The sequence below is a fragment of the Scyliorhinus canicula genome, chromosome 6, assembly GCF_902713615.1.
Source record: "Scyliorhinus canicula chromosome 6, sScyCan1.1, whole genome shotgun sequence".
Lineage (NCBI taxonomy): Eukaryota > Metazoa > Chordata > Chondrichthyes > Carcharhiniformes > Scyliorhinidae > Scyliorhinus > Scyliorhinus canicula.
The window spans coordinates 205,140,228-205,166,656 of NC_052151.1; the positions used below are offsets into that span (position 1 = coordinate 205,140,228).

The 26,429-nt window shown below is 44.7% G+C and overlaps 1 protein-coding gene across 7 annotated transcripts in view; it reads right to left on the bottom strand.

Moving 5' to 3' along the window:
- LOC119967818 (NACHT, LRR and PYD domains-containing protein 3-like) overlaps window positions 1–26,429 on the bottom strand; it is a 117,800-nt gene that overhangs the window by 64,817 nt on the left and 26,554 nt on the right. For 3 of the 7 annotated variants that reach the window (XM_038800832.1, XM_038800834.1, XM_038800831.1), the window contains exons 3-6: window positions 25,878–25,982; window positions 20,569–20,660; window positions 8,052–8,160; window positions 6,378–6,515 (exon numbers count right to left, since the gene is read on the bottom strand). In XM_038800832.1, the coding sequence (XP_038656760.1) occupies window positions 6,378–6,515; window positions 8,052–8,160; window positions 20,569–20,660; window positions 25,878–25,918 (380 nt within the window). In that variant the 5' untranslated portion in view covers window positions 25,919–25,982. Of the gene's footprint in view, window positions 1–6,377; window positions 7,139–8,051; window positions 8,161–20,568; window positions 20,661–25,877; window positions 25,983–26,429 lie in introns of all 7 variants that reach the window. The other 4 variants (XM_038800836.1, XM_038800837.1, XM_038800835.1 and 1 more) reach the window with 2 other exon arrangements.

Genomic DNA, 26,429 nt, shown 5'->3' on the forward strand with positions numbered 1-26,429 from the left:
CCGTCAGGCCCCGAGGCCTTGCCCGACTGCATGCCCTCCAGCCCCTCGATTATTTCCTCAATCTCAATTGGGGCTCCCAGCCCTTCCACCAGTTCCTCATCTACCCTCGGAATCCTCAACTATCCAAATGCTGCCTCACCCCTCAACCCCAGCCGGGGTTTGCGACTCACATAATTTAGTATAAAAGTCCTTAAACACCTCATTCATCCCCACTGCGTCCAGGACAGTATTCCCACATCTACTCTTTACTTTCCCTATCTCCCTGGCCGCCTCCCTTTTCCTGAGCTGGTGCGCTAACATACTGTTTGCCTTTTCCCCATACTCATAAACCCCCCCCCCCCTTGCCTTCCTCAACTGTTCTACCGCTTTCCCTGTAGTCAACAGCCCAATCTCCGCCTGTAACCTCCGCTGCTCCCTCAGTAGCCCCGCGTCTGGGGCCTCCGAGTATCTCCTGTGCACCTGGAGTATCTCCTCCATTAACCTATCCCTGTCAGCCCATTCCGCCTTTTCTCTGTGCGCCCGTATCGAGATTAATTCCCCTCTAACCACTGCCTTCAAAGCATCCAAAACCGTCGCTGCAGAGACCTCCCCCATATCATTTCTTTCCAGGTAGTTCTGGATGGACTTGTTAACCCGCTCACAGATCGCTTTGTCCGCCAGCAACCCCGCATCCAGCCTCCATAGCGGGCGTTGCCCTCTCTCCACACTAACCCGTAGATCCACCAAATGTGGGACATACTCCCACACAGCGATTGACGAGTACGCAGTATCCACCACCCACAGTACTAGCGCCCTGCTCAGAACAAAAAAGTCAATACAAAAGTGTACCTTGTGGACATGGGAGAAAAAGGTAAACTCCTTCGCCCTTGGCCGTGTAAGCCTCCCTGGGTCTACTCCCCCCCCATCTGTTTCATAAACCCCTTCAATTCCTTTGCCACAGCCGGCCTCCTCCCTGTCCTGGATTTTGACAGGTCCATTTCCGGGTCAATGACTGTGTTAAAATCTCCTCCAATAATCAGTTTATTAACACCCGCCTCATTCCACATCATCCCAATTCGGAGCATATCTGTTCACGAGTACCATCCGCACCGCCTCCAGCTTCCCACTCACCATTATGTACCTACTGACACGATTCTCCCTGCCTCGAATGCCACTCGTTTATTGATCAAGATCGCTACTCCCTCTGGGCTTTGAGCCCAGCCCTGAGTGGAATACTTGGCCAACCCACCCCTTTCTCAATCTCGTCTGGTCTATAACCTTTAGGTGTGTAGCTTTTAGCATTGCCACGTCCAACTTCAGCCCCTTCAAATGTACAAACATGCGAGCCCTCTTGACCGGCCCATTTAACACTCTGACATTCCATGTAATCAGCCTGGTCGGGATGCTTCCCACCTCCCCCCAACCCACCCTGCCGACTAGCCATCACCTTTTTAGGCCAGCCACTAGCTCGCATCCTCCGCCTGCTCAAGCCCCCCCCCCCCCCCCCCCCCCATCGGGCATTCGCCATTCCCGACCTTCGATTTGTCCCCTAGTAACAGTTCCTCCTCTGTCAGCAAAGCAGCTCTCCCCCCCCCACCTCCCCCTCCCCCTCAGCAACAGCACTGGAAACCCAACCCCCCCCCCCCCCCCAAGTCAAGCTCCAGCTTAACACCTGCTCACCCCCCACTGTGCTTCCGTGAGTCAGCTGACCCATGCTGACTTGATAGCCCCTGCTCGTGGCACCAAGCAGTCTGTCTCCCCATTGTTCTCTCTCCTCGGCCCCCACTTGGACAAACATATTAAAAGCTTCACATTCCCCAGTAAACAAACATCAGAAAAAAAGTGAAGAAACAGCCACTTTAGATTTAAAAAAACACACAAAAACAGAATCAGTCCCAAAGACCCCCCCCACCCCACCAGCTCCCTGCAAGATAAAGTTAACCAGCCATCACAACAACCCCTTATTACACATAACACTACTTATACTTACACATCCCAGCACAACAAATTGCCACCACAGTACTCTCCAAGCCTTCAGTGTCTTTTAGTTCGCCTCCAGTCTTTTTTCTTTAATAAAAGTTCATACTTCGTCTGGTATTTCAAAGTAGAAGTTTTGTTCCTCATGTGTGACCCACAGACGGGCTAGGTGCAACGTCCCAAAATTCACCCCCTGCTTAAAGAGGACTGTTTTTGCCCGATTACACCCAGCTCGCCTCTTGGCCAAATCCGCTCCCAGGTCCTGAAACATGCGCAGCTAACAATTCTCCCACTTGCGGCTCCCTTCCTTCTTGGGCCCCACCGCAAAACGTGTTCCATGTCCAAGAATCGGTGAAAGCGCACCATCATCGCTCTCGGCGGCTCGTTCGCTCTGCGCTTCTTCGCAAGGGCTCTGTGCGCTCTATCCACTTCTACGTGCCGAGGGAACGCCTCAGCCCCCATCAACTTCTCCAACATATCCGTCACATAAGCCCTCGCATCCGATCCCTCACTGCCTTCAGGGAGGCCGACAATTCTAAGATTCTGCCTCTTGGACCTGTTCTCCTGATCCTCCAGCTCTCCTGCATTCTTTTCTAGCGGTCGTTCAGCATCCCCACCTTGGTCTCCAGCACGGTTATGTACTCCTCGTGCTTGAACACCTTTTTCTCCACCTCCTGGATTGCTCTTCCGTGGGTCTCTTGATTCTGGACAACTTGATCAATCGAAGCCTTAAATCGGGTCCAGCGTGTCCTTCTTCAGCTTACCAAAACAATCTTTGAAAAACTTCACCAGCTGCTCAGTCGACCACTGTGCTATCTCTGCCATGCTTTCCCGCGTTGCCAGCTCTGCTCGCATCTTCCTTCTAGGACTTTTGTCTTCTCACACAGCCACTTCTGGTCCAATTCTCCATATACTGGAATGGGATTTCTCCTCACTGGTCTCACTCTTCACCAATTTATCCCATAAAATCTGGACAAAACCGGGGTAAAAAGGTCCAAAAGTCCGTCACAGGTGGGAGCTATCAAATGTGCGACCTACTCCACCATGGCCGCCACCGGAACCTTACACACGTCTGATACATAGAGGATACGCTGGCTAAATTTGAGTCTGCAGTTGTGTGTCATAATTTCCTTATACATCTTAATGGGATTCATTCCAAGCTCAAATTCACCATTGAAATGGAGCAGTCTAACCTGCTCCCTTTTCTCAATGTGCTCATTGAGAAATCTGCTAATGGGTTCACTACTACTGTCTGCCGCAACCCTACTTTCACTCATCAATATAAGTGTTGCGATTCCTACAGTTCCACACATTATAAGATCGGCTTATTGCCAACCTCATAAATGTGCAAACCTGATCCCAAAGTAGGATGCATCAAAGACATCCAGCGGGATAATGTCTACACTGATTAGATCGTTACTCAATGTATATCACGTACATCGCACAAACTTATGAATGGGCCTATGACCATCACTTTTGGTCCTGAAAAGTGGTCAGTCTACCTCAGATTATCCTGGAAGGTTAGAGTATCTGAAAAATTTGAGCAATGGACAAAGATAGTTGTTTCAAACTGCTACTATGCAGCAGCAACACAAGTGGTATTCTCCACTCATAGGATACTGCCACAAAGCCAAAAAGATGTTCCGCCGATCACCAAATGTGTAATGTGGTATATGAATTTCAGTGCCGGTGTGATGTCAGGTATATGGGGCTGGTTTAGCACAGGGCTAAATCGCTGGCTTTTAAAGCAGACCAAGGCAGGCCAGCAGCACGGTTCAATTCCCGTACCAGCCTCCCCACGACTAGAGGCTTTACACAGTAACTTCATTTGAAGCCTACTTGTGACAATAAGCAATTTTTATTTCATTTTGTTGGCTCTACCTTCAAACGACTGACAGATTATATCATACATATTATGTCATGTCCGTTCATCTGCTCGCAACAAGCAGAGTATAGACTACACAGAGCCAGACTGAGCTTGCCTAGTTCAGAACAAAGGATGATTCCAGTATTGGGCAGCACTTACTTAACAATCCTGACTGTACTAAGTATTACACTAATGCTCAATTCAAGATTATCAGTGGAGCTCACTTATGCTTGATAGATGCTACATTTATTTACACACAAGACCCTGTCCTCTGTAAAAAAAGAAAAGAAAATTCCGAAGCAATGTGTTTTTTTCAACTAAACAAACGTTTAGGTGACAATGTCCTGCTGAGGCATTTCTCGGGGCAACAACCTCAACAGAGTTGACTTGCCAGTTTGAATTTAAACAGTAGCTGGAAATAACTGCTGCCTGGTGCATTCTCCATGGCAACATGTCGACCAATCACAGTCAATCTCATGCAGCATAAATTGTTGTTCCCTTTGAGATTTGGCACTCCTGTCCTGATAAGTGCAAGATGAAAAGCTTCAACAACATGTCTATTTCTTCCAGTAATATAAAGATTTGTAGCATTTGGCTAACAAAATGCATAGCAGTGACTGCAAAAATTCTGAAGATATGTTATGGGACAATGCATGATATCAATCATTAGCATCAGAATGTATAGCACAGAAAGACATCGCCCATCATGCCTGTTCTGGTTCTTTGGTAGAACTTTTTAAAATATAAATTTAGAGTACCCAATTCATTTTTTCCAATTAAGGGGAAATCTAGCGTGGCCATTCCACCTAACTTGCACATCTTTGGGTTGTGGGGGCAAAACCCACGCGGGGAGAACGTGCAAACTCCACAGACAGTGACCCAGAGCCGGGATCGAACCTGGGACCTCAGCGCCGTGAGGCAGCAGGGCTAACCCACCGTGCTGCCCTGTTCTTTGGTAGAACTAACCAATAATTCTCATTCCCATGCTCTTCCCACATAGCGTTTGGCCCTTTCAAATGTTTTTCCCACATAGCATTTGGCCCTTTCAAATGTTTAAGTTTGCTTTTAAATCCAAATGCTGTCAAATCTCCCCCTAATCTTCTCTGTTCTAAGAAGAAAAACTCCAGTGTTTCCAGTTTTCCACTTAAATTAAGTCCACCCCTCCTTTGTACTGTTCCAGTAAAACTCTTCCATCCCTTTTCTACAATCTTGACATTCTTCAAAAAGAGAGTGTGCACAGAATTGAACACACAGCAGCTGAGGCTAAACCAGTGTGACATAAAGATGCAGCATAACTCACGTGCTTTTGTACTCTAATCTATTAAAATATTCAAACATTCAATATGCTCCATCAATAGCCTTTTCAATTTGCGTCAAAGCTTTTGAGTTCACACAAATATCTTAAAGTAAAATAATTTAAGTACTAATGACGTTAGTTTTTAATAGGTGATTGGAATACGTGACACCTGCTCATTCACAAATTTTAATTTTGAAAATGCAATCTTTGCTTTCAAGTGATTTGCCAAACTCTGAATGTTATGCCACATTTTTGTACCTACTGCAGTTTTCATTCAGATTCAATTACAGTGATAGAAATGTAAATTCTCATGGTGCAAGGATAAAATTGAAAATTATTACGCAAACTGCGGAAATCCTAGTCCAAGGCTAACACACCAAGTTGCCTTTGGAATTCTTGAGATTTAAACATGGCATTCACAAGAACATTTTAATAACTTAATAATTAGCATTCAATTATTTCATAGAATCAAAGAATGCCGACAGTGCAGAAGGAGGCAATTTCACCCTTCAAGTCTGCACCAACCCTCTGAAAGAGCCCTCATGCCTCCACCCTATCCCCATAACCCAGTAACCCCACTTAAACCTTTGGACACTAGGGGCAATTCAGCATGGCCAATCCACCCAACCTGCACATCTTTGGATTGTGGAGGAAAGCAGAGCACCTGGAATAACCCATGCAGACACATGGTCCACACAGACAGTCACTCAAAGATCAGAATTGAGCCCAGGTCCTGACGCTGTTTGTGACAAGATCTCTGTTGTAAGATAAAGCAGCATGGAGTGAAGGAGATCTTGAGGTGAAATCCATCTGTGGTGTTTGTTGATCTTTGGTGTTGCGAGCAACAACAGACTCCAGCTTTCACATGTAACAGACTGAGAAAGTTATCCTGGATTATAATTCTAATATTACACACAACTCCAGCTGGAGTTATACATGCAAGGACAAGTAAGGACATTGAGGGGAACACAGGCTTGTTGTTTGGTTGTGATGCTCTCTACAACCATAATCAAAAAACTGTTGATATTCTCAGTTTACCTTACATAAAATGTGAATTGGAAGATACAAGAAACCAGCCGACAGTGGAACTGGACTCAAGAAAAGACTCAAAACAAAATTTGTAAATGAGAACATTTTTTGGAAATGGAAGAAAATACACTGCTTAACAAAAACAAAATGAAATATTTCCATCAGGTTACAAAATCCCAACCATGCCAGGTCCTCTATCACTCACACATATACAAATTGGTCACTTACAGTTTGTCTACAAGGTAATTGCGTAAGTCCTGAGTCACGTCACCATGCCATGATTTCCGAATGTCAGTTATTGAGGATTGCATTGTCGCTGAAACTGCATTTCGATCATGTAGACTTGTGCCATCACTTAGCATGGAGCTGAAAGCATCAACAGTTAGGATGAGTAACACATAGACCCGAATTTTTCACCTGTTGTGTGCATGTGCTCAGCAGGCCCGGACTCGGACGCAAAACACATTCCCGGCCACGGAAAGTAATTTCACGTCGGCTGACCAATTAACAGCCATCCAGTGTGAAAGGCATGCTGGGAGAGACTCAGCACTGCCAGGGAGTGCAAGGGAAAAGAGCAGGTGGAGAGAAAAGCAAGGGTGCAGACTGGTGTTACCTCAGGGAGACATCAATATGGAGCTGTCTCAAGCAATTATTGACCCGTCAAAAATAAATATACATGTTAAATCTATACCACTAGTGTCAAGGCAACACAATCATGCACAGACCTGTTTCCAGACTCATTTGCTCATTTTGTTTCAGCCCTGACAGTTCATCCTACCCTGGGTCAAGCTTGCAGTTAAAATGTACAGGTCGCCTGGCCAATCAGCTCGCCAACCAACCATAAAAACAGATGGGTTACTTAAGATTTTGTTCAACTGGACCCGAGATGGGCTAAATTGACTGAAATTTTGCATAGGACACACGCCTGACTTCTTCTTCCTTGGCTTAAGGGTCATACACGCCTGCATCCGGGCAACGTAAAATTCTGGCTGTACAGAAAGTTGAAAATTTATTAGGCAGGGCACAAAGAATAATCTCTTACCCTTCACTGTTCTCCTCCCTCAGATTTGTAAACGTTCAGCGATAAGTGAGGAGGCACACACATTTACAAGGCCTCATTCAGGCTATACATTATGTCCCCAAACAACAGGGCAGCATGGTAGCATAGTGGTCAGCACAATTGCTTCACTGCTCCAGGGTCCCAGGTTCGATTCCCAGATTGGTTCACTGTCTGTGCGGAGTCTGCACGTTCGCCCCGTGTGTGCATGGGTTTCCTCCAGATGCTCCAGTTTCCTCCCACAGTCCAAAGATGTGCAGGTTAGGTGGGTTGGCCATGCTAAATTGCCCTTAGTGTCCAAAATTGCCCTTAATGTGGGTGGGGTTACTGGGTTATGGGGATAAGGTGGTGTGGGCTTGGGTAGGGTGCTTTTTCCAAGAGCCGTTGCAGACACGATGGGCGGAATGGCCTCCTTCAGCACTGTAAATTCTATGAAAATCTATGAACAGCTTGGGCACGGAAGGACAATGCACCTCTCCACTGACAAACAACACTGGCATCCAAACTTAGGTTTAAGTTTTACACTATTTAAATGACCACAGAGGGAAGGCATTAAATATGAAACAAGGGGCAGTACAGTGGCGCAGTGGTAGCACTGCCGCCTCACGGCGCCAAGGTTCCAGGTTCGATCCCAGCTTTGGGTCACTATCCATGTCGAGTTTGCACATTTTCCCCATATTGCCCTCACGCCCTCACAACCCAAAGATATGCAGGGTAGGTAATTGGCCACGCTAAATTGACCCTTAATTGGAAAACATGAATTGGCTACTCTAAATTTATTTTTTAAATAAATAAATAAAAAATAAAAATGTGAAACAAGGAATAAGAATAAATCATAGACTTACTTAGATGAGCACATGGAGGACAACAGTATCTCACCACGCAGTAACCTGGACTGCTGATTAGGCACTTGCACACCCACATGGCTGACACGCACATCTATTTGATTGGTACCTGTAAAACCATACAAGAGGTCGGAGCAAAATTTTCACCACTGATTAAAATCTGATTAGTCAACAGCAAAGTATGAATTGCCACTGTTACCTTACATTCTAATCGTGCCTCTGTTACAAAGCCGTACCAAGTAACAATCTGGTAAAAAAATTCATTCTGCAAATCAAGTTTTAAATTACTTTTATAAAGGATGTGTAGTACTAGAGAAACAAGCTCCCATAAATGTTCTATGGTCTGAATCATCACAAAAATGTATGGAATACGTATTCGTAGTTGGCAGTCCAATCCCAATTAGTCAAGACCATAAAAATAGGAACAGGAGTTGGCCGTTCAGCCCCATCAAGGCTGCTCTAACATTCAGTAGTACTATTCTGAGATCATGCCCTCTCGTCTGACGCTTTCCCATGAGGAGAAACACCCTCTTATTATAAACCATGTCGAGACCCTTAATAATCCTATATGTTTCAATCAGATCACCTCTCATTTTCCATATTCCAATGAGGAAATTCCAGCCTGATTTGCTTCTAAGACAATTGCTCCATACTGGGGATCACCCTGATGAACCTTCTCTGAGCCACCTCTGTAGCCATCTGGGATGGCCATTTCCATAATACAAAATGGACGCTCGCAAAGAATGTAGGGAAGTGTGGACAATGCTGGAAAAAAAGCCGGCACAGAACCCTGAATGCATATTGGGGAAACAGCTCCCAGATAGAATTGAAACTGTATGTCAATTAGCATATTGATGGCCCATCTCTGGGAACAAAGGAATGACACCAAGTAACCAATACTATTGCAGACAACCCCCGGCGCCAGTTCCCCAACCGAAAAGCACAAACACAGCAAGGCCAACAGCCACCGAAGACACGCCCAGCCATCAGGGCACCCACCCCTTTACTGGTCAAGATTGACAGCTATGATCGAGAAGCGGCCCAATTAATTGGAGCCGAGTTTAAGGCCCGCCTAAAAGCGCGCGAAGCCCCTTCAGGTATAAGAAGGAACCCCCACGAGAGAATCGCTCTCTTGGAATTGGCTCTCAAAGCGGAGAGACCCTTCCACCAGCATCACCAGAAGCAAGTAAGTTCAAGGTCAACGCTCGCTACCAGACGGACGACCTTAGCTGTTCTCCTGTACCTCTCCGAACCCAACAACCTCCGATCCGAACAATGGCCATTGTTCCTCTGACTGAGTGGGCACCCGAAGCTAAGTCTAGGCGTTAGTGTTAGAGATAGTTTATTTTCTAGTGCTTTGTGCATGTGTAGATCTTACTGTGTGTGTAAATAAATAGCATTGACTTTGAACTAGTTAACTGGTATATTGACTCTTTGATCAGTATTCGGGTTTGAACCTTGTGGCGGTATCGAGAAATACCTGGCGACTCCAAAGTAAACATAATTAGAATTAAGGAACGTGACCATATTGACTGCCATATTTACAACCAGATAAAGAGAGCAACATTACTGGCTACATCTGATGGGATTCGACCTAGAAGTCGCCTAGTCACTCCGAGAGAACCCAAAATTTGAATTAGAATCCAATTGGAAAAAGAAAAACCACAAGCGTTAGACCAATACTGATCAAACCACCAAGATTCGGAAGTGTGTTATTTGCATGCGTACTAACAGGGATATAAGGTAAACCTGAGAGATTTTGTTGCGTAAAACTGTCGGGAGTTTTGTAGAACGGAAAACAGCGTACGCCGTACCCTTGTTTACATCACCACTTCATTCCCACCTGTTCCAAATTCGGTAGAAACCCCAGAGATAGCGATTGAAATGGCAATGAAGGCAATGGAACGCCTTATGAACCCCGGGGAATTCGAGGTCGCAGCGACCAGTAGAGTAGGACAGTGTCCCGTATGGGAAGAGGAGATTAGAAAACATCTCAAAGGGAAAGGATTTTTGTGCGAATGATGAAAGAGGTCCCGGAGGTGTAGGGCACACATGGTTGGAGAACCTGACAGAGATCCATAAGAAGAGCTTAGGGAAAGGTCGTAAGCCAATGGCAATCGTGTCCTGCTTGGCACAATTGCGAGGCACAGAGGAGGTTGTGAGGACGCTCTGTAGAGAGATTGAAGAGTGAGATAAGAATAGTGAAGGAGACGTGAGTGAGTATGAGAAAGAAAACAGGGAACTGAGAGAGCAGTTCGTGGCGAAGGACAAGGAGATGGAGGATGTCAAACAGGCACACCAATCTTGTCTCGCCCATTTAAGCAGCTTTCAGTCGCAATATGATAAGGCCTACCAAGGCACGTAACGCGCAGTGTTGGTAAGAGAGGAAACAGAACACCAAGTTGAACAGTTACAGAAACAATGTAATGATTTAAAAGCAGCCCTACGAGCACTCCACACTTCCACGACGGAACAAAGTCAGAGCTCGGTAGATCACGCTAAGTGCCGAAAGCAAATTGCAGACCTGCAATCTCTGCTTTCTGTCCAAAATGGATTCCAGGACACATTTGGATCACAATTAGACCAAGAAAATGGTCCCGATTGGCAGGAATTAAATGATACTGCCCATAGATACGTACATGGCACATGTACACTGGACAAACCACAGAAAAGGAAAGCGCCCCCACCCCTGACTGTACAGGCAGAACACAATCCTATGAACCCTGTTACCACACAGCGCAGGGCCACAACAGAAGGAAACCCAGATTTCCTGTACACCACCCCATTAACCGTCACTCAATTAAGGGACGCGTGCGATAAGATTACACCGTTCCTACCCACATCAGACCCCCACCATTACTTGGCAAGAGTAAAACAACTGGCGACCATGTACAGCCTGGATGAAAAAGAGCAAGTGAAGTTCACAGTTTTGAACCTCGACCCCTCAGTCGTGGCAGCCCTTCCTGACCAACCAAATGTAGGAGGAAGCACCCTCCAAGAAATGCATGCAGCGATCCTAGACGCGATCGGCTACAACAAAGGAGACCCCGTAGAAGGCGTAAACAAATCTAGGCAGAAAAAGACAAGGGCACCCCACAGCATTATCTGGACGCTTGTGGATTCATTTCACAGCGGTATTTAGAGAGTTAGCCCGCGCCCATTTGACCACAGACAATATGGACAAATGGACCCACATCCTAGTCTCTCATGCGACAGAAGCAGGACAGAGGGCCTGTGCAAATAACGACCCCTCAGACGAGGCCCACAATGAGAAATGGGTACTAAAAAGCTTATCCCACACTTGGGAACAGTCCGTGCAGGGAAAATCAGCTTACGGTAAAGCAGAGGAGGAGCAGGCAGATGCGAACATGCATCCAGTTAGGACACACCAGAACCCCGCATGGGTAAATGAGGGAAGAAACAGCCCGCAGCAGCCTAAATCCCACAAGTGCTACAATTGCGGACAATTAGGACGTTATGCACGAGAATGTCAAGCGCCCCCGAAACAGCAACGGAATCAGCACACCAACGCCCCCCCGAACCAGCAACGACACCAACAGCCCAACCCCCCACCCAGGGGACCACACCCAAGGGAGCAATGCACCAGAGAGCCTGCTCCACCTTGCGTGCCCCAGGGGTCATGTTATAAATATGGGCAGTCAGGACACTTCGCCTGAGATTGCAGGAGACCCCCACCACCAGCTAGACTGGCCCCCAGATATGAACGAGAACACCACCCACAGCAGCTACAAGGTCCCAGCTGCCCCATGCAAACCGAGTGCTTACCCACCACTTTTCATGGCAGGGATACCTCAGCAATGCCACTTCATTTTGGTTTCTCTCCTCCTTCCTCTCTTCTTCGGTCACACTACACTGACTCCATATGCTAGTTACACCCCAAGCCAAATGCGATTTACGGTGTCCTTCTTTCTGATGGAACCTACACGATTTTTGTGGCGTTACTTTGTTGCTTTAAATGCTTGTTACTGTACATGTTGAATGTTGTTTGTTCACTTAAAGTTTATTTATGGCCCCACGTCACCACTCTTTTAACACCCACTGGCAGTTAAAGGAACTAGTTTGTCCGCAGACAACCGATCGTAGCTACTCTCCTGATTTGAAGGTAGCCACAAAAGGCAACACACACGACGATCACAAATTCTTACCGTTCCAGTCCGGTCACTCAGGCAGTGGAGTAACGGCACTGGTCCCCGCCCTGCCCGAGGACCCCCATCTGGTCAGCTACGCTTGGGTAGTGCACATACGACACTGGTCACCATCCTACCCCGGGGATTCCACGCATTCGTGGCCCATACACACCCCATTCAGAACTTTTAGTTCAAAACTCTTTTGTTTGTTTTACGGCGCCCCTTAGGTTGCTTTCCATATGCTATTTACATCCTCAAACACTGGGATGGTACATTCACTGCATCGCCTACACAGGCTTCGAGACTGCTCGTGCTGTGTCAGTATTTCCTTCTCGGATGACTTGTCCCAAATATTTGGTTTAAAACAAAAATGAGGAAGTCACAGATGGTGACCAATTATAATGGGTAATTGGCAATAAAAGGGCAGAAAGACATACGAGATCTTAAAAAGATAGTAACAGGTATTATGCTTGTGTCCACGGAAATCCAGAACCACAGAAGCCTCAGGAAGACTGCAGAAAAAAGAAAAGATCATGAAGACAGACACCATGGACTACATTTGGATCTTCGTGGAATCCCTCCAGTTGTGTGCGGACACGACCCCCCTCTGACCCCTACTCCACAGGCCGTGAATGTTTCCCATCTCTGCCATACACTGCGCCCAGAGATAGCAACTGATACACCAACCTGGTGTGACAAGTTCATTCCCTGGTATTCCCTGTCCTACGTTGTAGAAGCACTATTAGTAATTGCGATATTCTGCAGTGCCATTCAGACACTCAGACTTAGGAAATGGCGGAGGAAAGTCTCCCGCACTCCAGTATACGCATTCAGGCCCCCTATTTTCAGACTTCTGCAAAGGCCCCACTCCCTTTAAGTGAATTAAAGTACATCGACTTTTTTTGTTTGTCTGTTCTAATAAAAAAAAGATGTAAAACTCTGTTCTTGACTGCCAGGCCACAGAAGATGCAGTAATATGATCCTTGACGCTTTGCTTTGAGGATCACAAGGAGGGAGTGTAGCCATCTGGGATGGTCACTTCCAGAATACAAAATGGACGCTCGCAAAGAATGTAGGGAACTGTGGACAATGCTGGAAAACAAGCAGGCACAGAACCCTGAATGCATATTGGGGAAACAGCTCCCAGATGGAATTGAAACTGTAGGTCAATTAGCATATTGATGGCCCATCTCCGGGAACAAAGGAATGACACTCAAGTAACCAATACTATTGCAGACAACATCCCAGCGCCAGTTCCCCAACCGAAAAGCACAAACACAGCAAGGCCAACAGCCACCTAAGACACGCCCAGCCATCAGGGCACCCACCCCTTTACTGGTCAAGATCAACAGCCATGATCGAGAAGCGGCCCAATTAATTGGAGCCAAGTTTAAGGCCCGCTCAAAGCCCCTTCAGGTATAAGAAGGAACCCCGACGAGAGAATCGCTCTCTTGGAATTGGCTCTCAAAGCAGAGAGACACTTCCACCAGCATCACCAGAAGCAAGTAAATTCAAGGTCAACGCTCGCTACCAGACGGACGACCTTAGCTGTTCTCCTGTACCTCTTCGAACACAACAACCTCAGATCCGAACAACGGCCATTGTTCCTCTGACTGAGTGGGCACTCGAAGCTAAGTATAGGCGTTAACGTTAGAGATAGTTTAGTTTCCAGTACTTTGTGCATGTGTAGATCTTACTGTGTGTGTAAATAAATAGTATTGACTTTGAACTAATTAACTGGTGTATTGGCTCTTTGATCAGTATTCGGGTTTGAACCTTGTGGCGGTATCGAGAGATACCTGGCTACTCCAAAGTAAACATAATTAGGATTAAGGAAGGCGACAACATTGACCGCTATATTCACAACCAGATAAATAGAGCAACACCTCCAATAAAATCTGTCTAGAAATCTCTGCCCGTTGGAATTCTCTTTTCCCACCAGCAACACACCCCCACCGCATGTTTCCCGATGCTGCGGGATGGCTTCAATGGGAAATTCCATTGACAAGTTGCGGTAGTATAGAATCCCGTCCAGCGAACGGCACAGTGCCGAGAAATACGCGGCTGGGGGACTAGAGAATCTATCCCACTATCTTTCTTTAGATGTGGAGTACCTTGTATAGTTGCAGCAATACTTCCCCATTCTCATACTCCCAGCCCTTGAATTGAGGGCGCACATCCCATTAACCTTCCTGATTACTTGCTACACCTGTGTGCCAACTTTATGTTTTGTGCACACGTACCCCAAGTCCCTTTGTGCTGCAGATTCCTGAAGTTTCATTCCCTTTAGAAAACTCTCTGCTCTTCTCTTCCCCTTCCAATATAAACAAGTTCACATTTTACCACATTATCCTCAATTTGCGAACTTTCTTAACCTATCAATATCTCTTTGCAAACTTTGTATCCCTATTTGTATCCCTCTCGCAACTTGCCTTTCTCCCTATTTTTGTGTCGTTTGCAAATTTATCTCCAGTACGTTTGCTTCCTTCCTCCAAATCATCAATATATATGGAACCTGTGGAACCCCACTGGTTATAGGTGCCAATCTTAAAAAGAACCCCTTATTCCCATTTGCTGTTTCCTGCCCATTCGCCAATTCTCTATCCATGCCAATATACTACCTCCAATACCACGAGCTCTTGTCTTATCACTTAATCTTTGTGAGGTGCATTGTTGAATCATAGAATCCCAACAGTGCAGAAAGAGGTAATTCAGCCCATCAAATCTGCACTGACCCTCTGAAAGAGCACCGTACCTCGGCCCACTCCCCCATGAACAGGTAACCCCACCTATTCTTTGAGCACTCAGGGACAATTTTACCATGGCCAATCCACTTATCCTGCAAATCCTGAAAAAAACCCTTTTATCCCCACTCTCTACCTTCTGCCAGTCAGCCAATCCTCTATCCATGCCAGGATCTTATCCTCAACTCCATTGGCTCTTAACTTATTTCACAATCTCCTAAACAGCACTTTGTCAAAGACCTTCTGAAAATCTGAATAAATCACTTCCACTGGTTCTCCTTTGTCTAACTTCCTTGCTACCTCCTCAAAGAACTCGAACGGATTTGTCAGTCATGACCTCACTTTGACAAAGCCATGCGGACAGTCCTATTTTACCATGCACTCCACAATCTCATCTTTAATAACGGACACTAAAATCTTACCAATGATCGAAGTCAGGCTAACTAGCTTATAATTTCCCATCTTCTGCCTCTGTCCCTCCTTAAACAGTGGTGTTACATTCGCCACTTTCCAGTCCTCTGGGTCCCTTCCTGCCTCCAGTGATTCCTGAAAGATCACCACCAATGCCTCCACAATCTCCTCAGCTATCTGTTTTAAGTCCAGATGACTTATCCACCTTCAGACCTTTCAGTTTCCCCAGAACCTTCTCCTTAGTGATGGTCACTGCACTCACCTCTGCCCCCTGATTCTGCTGGGGCTCTGGAATCTCACTGGTGTCTTCCACTGTGAAGACTGATGCAAAGTAACTATTCAGTTCGTCTGCCATTTCTTTGTTTCCTATTATTACTTCTCCAGCCACGTTTTCCAGTGGTCCAATGTATATATTTGCCTCTCTCTTACCTTTTATACATATTGAAAGAAACTCTTCCCATCTTCTTTTATATTACTAGCTAGCTTGCACTCATATTTCATATTCTCTCCCCATATTGCTTTTTTAGTTGTCCTCTGCTCGCTTTTAAAGGATTCCCAATCCTCTGGCTTCCCACTAATCCTTGCTTTGTATGCTTTTTCTTTTGTTTTTATACTGTCGACTTCCCTGATCGACCATGGATGCCTTGTCCTGCCCTCAGCAGGTTTCCTCCTCCTTGGGATTAATTTCAGCTGTGTGTCCCAAACAACCCCCAAAAACTCCTGCCATTGCTGTTCCACTGTCTTCCCTGCTAGGCTCCTATTCCAATCAACTCAGGCCAGCTCCTTCCTCGTGTCATTGTATTTAATTGCATTACATTTATATCTGACTCCAGCTTCTCCCTCTCAAACTTCAGGGTAAATTCTATCATATTGTAGTCATTACTCCCTAAGGGTTCCTACACCTTAAGATTCCTAATCTGCCTCATTACACATCACAAAATTCAGAATTGTCTGTTCCCTAATGGGATCTACCACAAGCTGCTCCAAAAAACCATCTCTTAAACATTCCACAAATTCTTTTTCTTGGGATGCACTACCAACCTGTTTGGATACACTGAGAAAGAATTCAGAATGTCCAATTCACCTAACAGCACGTCTTCCTGGACTTGTCGGAGAAAACGGGAGCACCCAAAGGAAACTCACACAGACATGGGGAGAACGTGCAGACTCCGCACAGACAGTGACCCAAGCTGGAAATCTAAACTGGGACCCTGGTGCAGTGAAGCAACTGTGCTAACCACTGTGCTACCCTGCTACTTCTTCAACATTATTTGGTGCCCTGACTTCAGGTGCATGGATGAAGTGGTTTCCTCAGTCTTGACATTGTCCTATCATGCAGAGCCCTCACTCTCAGGTTATCTGTTGCCTGCCCGTTTTGACCCATCTAGCCTCGCTGCATCGACCCTTTCTTCGGCCCTTTGCTGCTGCTGTTTTCCTCTCACCATGTTTGCTGGCCAGTAACTCAAAAGCTGCTAATTAGAGTCAAGAAGTAAAATTATTGGATAACATGCCAAGACTGCTTTCTTCAGGTTCTGGAGAAATATATATTATTTAAAAGTCAAATGTTTTAACCAGCCCAACTTCTCCAACAAACACAGCGATAATTCCCATCAGTAAACCAAGGCAAGAGTTAAAATCTTAATTCCCCTGAGCATCTTCAACCACTCTACAAAACATTCTCTTCAAACTTGCTCCAGCTTCTCCATTATCACTCAAATGTTGAAGCATGCCTTAGAACCTCTTCACTTAATCGTGATGAAAAAAACTAATTTGGCATTCCTGACTATGATCCAAGAGCTAATGCTTACTTTCTTTGAAACAGACTACTGGGTTTTTAACACAAGAGAAGCACAGTAAAACCTAAACGTAACCAATTTGTAATGCAAACTCGGCCCCTTTTCTGAGCAGCGTTTTAATCCTCCCCTACAGAACTACCCACCAGAATCACCTCCCAGGGTTTCCACATCCAACAATCTAACTCTCCAACAGAGTACCAACATTCCAGTTCACCAACAAATCAAGGTCACACTCCACCACTTTCATAGCTCTTCCCTGATAGCCTCACAATCTATCCTTCTTGCACATAAATAACCTCTTTAAAATTCTCTTCTGAACTTCGCACCTGGAAAGTGTAAGGAATCCTCTTGTGAATCTTCGTTGGACTCTTATTTCCCTTTTAATCCTGTCCTTTTGGCCTTAATAATTCCTGCATCTGGGCACTGCTGGGGCCTACGTGTTAAATTTTTTTTTTAAGTAGCAGGGTGTGCTCTGACATCAGCAATGGCATGCCTTAACACACTCCGCAAGCAACCAATCAACTCCATTACAATCCCAGAGCTAAGCAGATCCTCAATGCGATTGGCGCTTTTAATTCTGTAATGCCCTGCTGGGTGATTGTGTGTGTTTGGTTTCAGTTTTGATTGGCACTGCAGGGCTGAGCAGATTCCTTTTGAATCTCTCTCCCAGAAAGGGTGCAATTCTCTTTCAAAGCTGGAACTCCCTTCAGGTAAACAGAGCAGTTAATAAGCATTCAAAGCCTGACGATAGAGCTGGGATGGGAGAACTTTCCGGATGGCACTCCTATTTAAGTTACCAGACCGCTCAATGGCCTCGCGAAAACTGCTGCTCTCCTATTTTGTTTAACTGAGAAAAACTGTTGGTGTCTGCTAAGATGTCCACATATTAGAAATTGAGCAGACATGAAGTGCATCTTCTATGGGTAAGGCTTAGATCAACATAGGTTGCAGCTTGTCCCTAGAAGGAATCCCATTACCTGAGCATCCAGCCTGTGGCCCAGCTTAAAGATCCAAACCAATCAATGGTTTTCAACACCTTGCATTCTGAAGAGATAACAGCTTACAAAGACCTCAACTTTAGCAGCGAAGATCCTCAAATCTCTCATATCTTTTAATCCCTGTTATTGTTTAACCTTACCTACCCCATCACCTGTATGTCTGTCGCATGTTTTCTGGGTGAAGGATGGGACGGGTTTGGGGCAATAGTTAGATTAGTAGACTATTGTTTCCATTACATGTTTAACTCTTCTCTTATTATAAATGAAGTTATTTTTTGTTTTGTTTACAAATCTGGTGCCTACAACTCATTGGAGCACTCAAGGGTCAAAGATCTCAGGAAAATACACAAATTCACTTATGTTGGGATTCTGGAGTCTGTGGGGCTGGAATTGACTGAGCACTCACCCAGGGTGCCATAACAGTAGGTTAATCATTGCAAGTTAAGCTGTTACTTTGCTTATGTTAATTTTGTTGATTTTGAATCCCTGATTCAATACTAGTTTCATCGAGATGTCTGACATGTTATTGTCTTTCCTACTATAAATCCTGGAGCAAAGTAATTATAAAAGTTATGTGCAGTTTTGGTGTCCTTATCTGAGGAAGGATATTCCTGCTATGGAGGGAGTGCAGCGAAGGTTTACCAGGCTGATTCCTGCGATGACGGGACTGTCACATGAGGAGATACTAAGTTGCTTAAGCTTGTATTAATTGGAGTTTAGAAGAGTGAGAGGGGATCTCACAGAAACTTATATAATTCTGACAGGTAGATTCCGAAAGAATGTTCCCAATGGTGGGAAAGTCCAGAATTAGGTGTCATAGTTTGAGGATAAGGGGAAAACCTTTTAGTACTGAGGTGATGAGACATTTCGACATGCAGAGTGCTGAATCTGTGGAATTCACTACCACAGAAAGGAGTTGAGGAAAAAACATTGCATAATTTCAAGAAGGAATTAGATATAGCTATTGGAGCTAAAGGAATCAAGGGCTATGGCGGGAGCAGGAGGCAGGATCAGGGTATTGAACTTGATCAGTCTTTATCACAATGAATGGCGGAGCAGGTTCAAAGAGCCAAATAGCCTCCTTCCACTTCTATGTTCTAAGTATGTTTCAATGCATATCCCTATTTCGTTCTTTTCATTGACAATATCACCATTATCAGTTTTCACAGGATCCACATTTGTTCCTGACCACCCTCTTTTCTAGAATGTGACTGCAAAAATGTTACGCATTAATTTAATATCATTTGCAAGTTTCTCATCATACTCCTTTTGTGTAGCTCTATCTGTTTTGTTATATTTTCTTTTGAACCACCAGAATCTGTATTAATTGTGTATTAAGTTTCCCTTCCTGTTTCCCCGTTCATCTTTCCTGTCAAACCATTGTTTTTTATGTTGCTGCTCTTCCTCCCAAGCTTGAGAAACCCCACTCCTTCTCCAGCCTTGCAGCTACACATTGGCCAGCCTCATATTTCCCTCCTTAACTAAGCCAGGGCAAAGCAATCCAGATATCACAAACCTATGGTCTGTTGTTCACTGGAGTATCAGTCTTGACGTGCCCTCTATGAACATTTTTCTATCTGTGTTACTAATTCTGACCATTGATATTTTCTGCTCTTCTTTTCTTCCCAGAGATGCTCCTACCAGTTCCAGGACATTCTTCCCTGTTACCAAGAAGGAAATTTACCATTCAGGAACTGCTCAGAGCTGTAGAATGGTCTGTCTATTCGTCTGGGTGTAGAATTCCCATCACTCTGATTGTCCTATTCCTGTACCACACTTGGCTCCACCATTTCAGGGCAGCACGGTAGCATAGTGGTTAGCACAAATGCTTCACAGCTCCAGGGTCCCAGGTTCGATTCCCGGCTTGGGTCACTGTCTGTGTGGAGTCTGCACTTTCTCCCCGTGTGTGCGTGGGTTTCCCCGGGTCCCTCCCACAGTCCAAAGACGTGCAGGTTAGGTGGATTGGCCATGCTAAATTGCCCTTGGGGTCCAAATTGTCCTTAGTGTGAGGTGGGGCTACTGGGTTATGGGGATAAGATGGAGGTAGGGGCTTGGGTAGGGTGCTCTTTCCAAGAGCCTGTGCAGACTCGATGGGCCGAATGGCCTCCTTCTGCACTGTAAATTCTATGAAAATTTCACTCAAGGTCATACTGCTCCCCAGTGTCAGACTGTTGTTCAGAAGATCCTGATCTAAGCCAGTCTCCATCAACAGTCCCCAATACCAGGTATCTACTGGACAGTTTCAGTACACAGGGGGTATCTCCACCTGGGACTGTGATTGATGTCTCTCCAGATGATCACTCAATGGCCTCTTTCCTTAGCCTCTGCCTGTTCCATCTTTGTTTGTGAGCTGCAGGTTTTTCTAAAAGGTATAGTCTCTCAAGACATAAATTTTATTTTGAAACATTTTGTGAATCTACCTGCATCGATTCTCATTCTTTTTGAAGGTGTTGGATCTTCTCCCTCATTAGAATCTTCAGCCATATTGACAGACATTCCAGATTCTGATATTCTGTAATCAATGAAACATTAATAGGGGTTCAATATGAATATTGTCATAGGGGATTCAATATAAATATTGTAATAGGGGATTCAATATAAATATTAAAATGAGAACATTGAGAATTCAAACAATGAGGTGATACACAGCATTAATTTGTAGGTTACCTTTAGATATTTTATCTCACAGATACCAAAGTGACATTACTGGTCAATTTGATGGTTGTTTCATAACATATGAGCCATCCTCATCCCTTTCCTCAAAATCCCCCCTTGACCCTTTTGTCCTTCCAAACCTGCAGACTCCTCGTCCCTCTCCAAAATCAGTGAACATGTCATTACCTACACTTCCCTTTCCTGGATCTCCAAGTTTGAATCTCTCCAATCAAATATCAACCTTCCCACAGTTCCAACATGGTTATCACAGTCACAAATAATACGCTACCTGGCAGTAATAAATTAAGAATCTTCATCTTTCTCAATCTGTCTTCAGCCTTGACAATCATATGCTCCTCCAATGCCGCTCCACTTTCCAGCTAGGTCGAAGTGCGTTAAGGGTTCTTAGTTCAATTCTAATTTATAAATTTGCAGCCAAAGAATTATTGGCACTGTTTTCTCTTCCCACTCGCATGCCATTATCTCAGGTGTCCCACAACAACCCATCACTGTCCTCTGTCTATTTCTCAGAAACATGCTGCCCGCAGCACCAAGGAATCAGGTTCCACATTTAAACTGACGGCACGCAGCTTTGAAACTTTGCTTCCTGTATCTTAATTTGGATCAAGTCTCTTTTACTCATCACCTGTGTTCACTGACCGGCACTGGCGCACAGTCTGCCAATGCCTCAATTTTTAAATCCTCAACCTCGCTTTTTAAATCTTTCAATGGTCCCTTCCTTCCTCTCTATGTAGCCTACTCCAGTCCTAGAAGCTGTTGATATCTATACACTCTCTCTTCCCTATCTCTATCATTCCCACTGGTCATTCCAAATCTGACAAATCCGATTCTCACTTATCCACAACTGAGAACCAAGACCCAAACTCTGCAATTCACTCCCTAAACCTCTCCGTGTTGTTGCTGTTCACTCGTTTAATATCTTTCAATACTATTAGCATTTAAATAGACTACCTCTTTGACTAAAGCCTTTCGTCACCTACTCTGATGCTTCTTCGGAGTCATTTTTATTTATACTTTGCTTGTCAAGCGGCTTGGGATGCTTTGCAACATTAAAGTTGCTATACAAATGCAAGCTGTTGAATATTGAATATTCTGCACTTGTGTGTCGAGCCCAATCACTTCATTAATCTACAAGTAATAATTTAGAACCAACTTTAAGACAAAGTAAAATTCAGTTAACTGCTGTCATTGGTAAAATAAACATATGACAACTTGAATTTTCAAAGATTCTTTGATACTTAAAAACATCGTAATGCACAGTTTGTTTCTCCCTCGGGCCGCTCCACCTTATTAAATACATACTTTCTTTACAGTGAAGCTCTGAAAATTCGACCTTGCCTTCACATAGTGTGCATAGTTTGTGTTGCTCCTTCACCCCACTAACACAAACCAACACACCACTGTCACAAATCCAGCTGCACACCCATTGACCCCGCCCCATATCTGCATTTAACTAACCCAGTCCCCACATGCCACTGACCCAGTCTCGCACCCACACCCCATCGACCAAGCCCCGCACCCCACTTGCCTGTGCCGCACTGACCCAACACCGAACCACACTCAAACTCAGTGAGCCCCTGTACTAAGAACATTCAATTTGTTTTCCTCATCATTGCCGTACCTGCATTCCATTAATTGAAAGTTTTCTGAAGTAATTCGAATAAAATTACACCCTTACTGAAGACATAAGACCACAACATAGTACTCCAGCTGCAACAACACTTCACTACTTATATATTGCATTACTCGGTAACAACTGCCAACATTCAATTTGACTGCCGAATCACTTGCGGAACCTGCATACTTTCTTTCCGTTAATAATGTGCCAGGACACCCAGACCCCTCACACTCTGCAATGTATAATTCTCCACTTTCTCTCCATTCCAACAATACACTGGGTGGAATTCTCTGGCCGTTGTAATTCACTGTTCCCGCCAGCAGGGCCGGTGCTAGGAATTGCGGGCCCAATTAGAAAAGTGATGGCGGGGCCCCTACTCTACAAAAGTAAAAATTTATGTATGTTTATATTTCGTGTAGTATGCTCGTCTTTAACCAAAAAAAAAACATTAAATGCTTGATATACTAAAATTTTGAAACTTACTTACCCGGGCGGAAGGATTTGGCGGCGCAGGGCTGAAGGATTTGTCGACGGTAATGCGGTGCGTTCCCCAAAAGTAAAAACTACCCTATAGTTCCTCTTAGAATACAGAAAAGGCTTCAAACGGTAACTCGGTCGCCGCTGGCGCGTGGCCCGCTTAAGGTGCGGGGCCCAATTTGATGAAATTGGTCAAATAGGCTTAAAACCGGCCCTGCCCGCCAGCAGTGCATCCCAGCCTGCGGCTTTTCCGGCGCTGTGGGGTGGCTTCAATGGGAAATCTTATTGTCAAGCAGCGGGAATACTGAATCCCATCACCAGGAAACAGCACGCCACCGAGAAACATGGGGTGTGGGACCAAAGGGGACAATTTCACATTTTCCCACATTATATCCCATCTGCCAATATTTTGCTCACTCGCATAACCTGTCTGAGTCCCTTTGCAGACTCTCATTTCCAACTGACAACTTACTTCTCTATGTATTGTTCTCTCATCGGCAAAGGTAGCTACTATCTATTGGGTTCTGTTATCCAAGTTACTGATATACTATATTGTGAATAGTTGAGGCCCCAGCACTAATCACTTGGCACTTCATTAGTTACAGCTTGGCAACCTAAAATTGAACAATTTATCGCTACTCTCTGCTTCCTGTTCACCAACCAATCCTCAATCCACGCTAATCTTTGCCAAGAGCTCTTATTTTGCATCGTAACCTTTGATGTGACATTATCGACTGCCTTTTTGAAATCTAAGTACAACTACAGGCTCTTCTTTTTCTGCTTGTTAAATCCTTCACAAACTTTAATAAAGTAGTTAACCACAAGTTCACTTTTACAAAACCATGCTGACTCTGCCTGAATGTAGTATCATATTCTAAATGCCCTATTACCTCCTTGACAATGAATTCAATTGAATTTGATTTGTCACGTGTACCGAGGTACAGTGAAAAGTATTGTTCTGTGTACAGTCCAGACAGATTGTTCCACACATGAAAAAACATAGGACATGAAGAAATACACAATGTAAATACATAGGCACAGGCATCGGGTGTGTATAAGAAGAGTCGTACTACTCAGTAGAGAAGGTGAGTGAAGGGATCAGTTCAGTCCATTAGAGGGTCATTCAGGAGTCTGGTAACAGCGGGAAACCTGTTACTGCGTGTTCTCAGACTTTTGCATCTCCTGCCAGGTGGATGAGGCTGGAAGAGAGAATAACCCAGGTGGGAGGGGTCTTTGGTTAGGCTGCCCGCTTTCCGAAGACAGCAGAAGGTGTAAACAGAATCAATGGATGGGAGGCAGGTTTGCGTGATGGACTGCACTGTGTTCATAATGCTGCAGTTTCTTACGGTCTTGGGCCGAGTAGTGCCATGCCAGGCTTTTGCAGCCAGGTAGGATGCTTTCTATGGTGCATCTGTAAAAGTTAACAGTCAGTGTGGACATGCTGAGCTTAGTTTCCTGAGGAAGTATATAATGGATTAGAGCACTTTCCAATGGGAGGCACAAGATAACTGACTGACAGATTCCTGCTTTTTTCGCACTCCTTCCTTCAATAAAGGCTGTTATATTTGTAATTTTCCAATCTATTGAGACATTTCCAGAATGTAGTGACCTTTGGGAGAAGTTGCCAGGGCTTGAAAATTGCAGCTATGAGGAGAGATTGTATAAACTAGGGTTGTTTTCCTTATAATTTAGGAGGCTGAAGGTTCACCTATTGGAGTGTGCAAAATTGAGAGGCCGAGATAGGAAAAACTTGTTTCCACTGGCTGAGGGGTCATTTGCCAGGCGGCATAGATTTAAGCTGATTGGTAGAAGGTGGAGGGAATCTGAGGAAATCCTTATCACAAAGAGGGTGGCGGGAGTCCAGAATTCACTTCTTAAATTGGTGGTTGAAGCTGCAACACTCAACTCATTTAAAAAAGGTACCTGCAACTGCAATGGAAGTGCTGTAACCTGCAAGAGTATGGACCAGGTGCTAGAAATTGGGATTACAATGAGCGGCTTAATTTCTATTTTTCTCCTTTTTGGCTGTGCAGACCTGATGGGCTGAATGGCTTCTTTCTGTGCCAGAACTTTTATGATTCGATGACAACCAATGCTATACTATCCATACTATCCCTGCAACCACTTCTTTGAAACTTTGGGAGAAAGATCATCAGTCCAGGGACATGTCATTCTAACAGTTTTCCCAACACCTTTGCCCAAGCAATTGAAATTGTTTTGGGTTTCTCCCTTTCTTTGTCCGCTTTACTTTCAAAAATTCAAGTTTGCATCTGACATTGATTCAGAAGCAAATTCCTTGAGAGAAAAATAATTCAGACCTCAGTTCAATTTTCCATTTGATTTGACATGTGATGTGAGGCCTTTAACACTGGTTCTTCTTAGGAAAGAGAGGTTGAGAGAAGATTTGAAGAGGTTCAAAGCCATGAGCAGTCCAGACAGTATAAATAGAGATAACTGTTGCAATTGCTGAAAGCATTGAGAATGCTTGTATTCATTTTCACCAAGAATTTCAAAAGGAAACATAAGTACTTGAAGGAAAAAAAAATGAAGGGCGACTGGATAGAATAGAACCATAGAATCAGTGCAGTGCAGGAGGCCATTCAGCCCATCGAGTCTACACCAACTCTGAAAAAGCACCCGACCTAGGCCAACACGCCTGCCCTCTCCCTGTAACGCCACCTGACCGGCACATATTTAGACTGTGGGAAGAAAGCAGAGCACCCAGAGAAAACCTACCCAGATATGGGGAGAACATTACAAACTCCACACACAGTCACCCAGGTCTCTGCTGCAGTGATGCAGCAGTACTAACCACTGTGCCTCTATTGGTGGGACTAGCAGAATTGCTCTTAGCGATCTAGAACCCCTCGCTGGCCTCCTTCAGTTCTGTAACTTTTCTGTGAATCAATTGAACTACTAAACAAAAAGCTACATGGTTCATACATTCTAGGTCCTTACCTTCTGCTGCAGTTCTTATTCTGGTTCCAGAGAGTCTGCATAAATGAGTGTAGTGGATTCTGCCATTTACTGAACACACGCTGGGTAAAAGTCAGTTACACATCACTGTCAAAAGCAAGATCAGCCTGATGAGTATAATCTCTCCATGCCCTGCTGTCTCATATAGAGCTAGATCTGAATTGCAGTCTCATTTAGACCAAATTGTTTTGATGAATCACTTGCCATTTTAGACAACATTATTGTGTATGTGATGACAGTGACGACATTTCCCGTGTTTTCAGGTGACGTTCAGAAGGCTGTGCAGAGAAACTATGTGCCGTAGTTAGAAGTGATTTTGTCTCTTCATTTTATTGCACTGTGCAAGTTGTTGATTATTTGACTGTAAAAGAATAGACTGAGCAAGGTGCATAAACAATTATTCATAATTTAGGTTCAGACAGTAGCGAGCCGATTGAAATGTCTTTGGCTTCAATCACTAACTGATATTTTTTGTCCGGATTCTAATTGCGCAGATGTAATATATGTGAAAAGAGGAACTGATTCAGAAGCTGA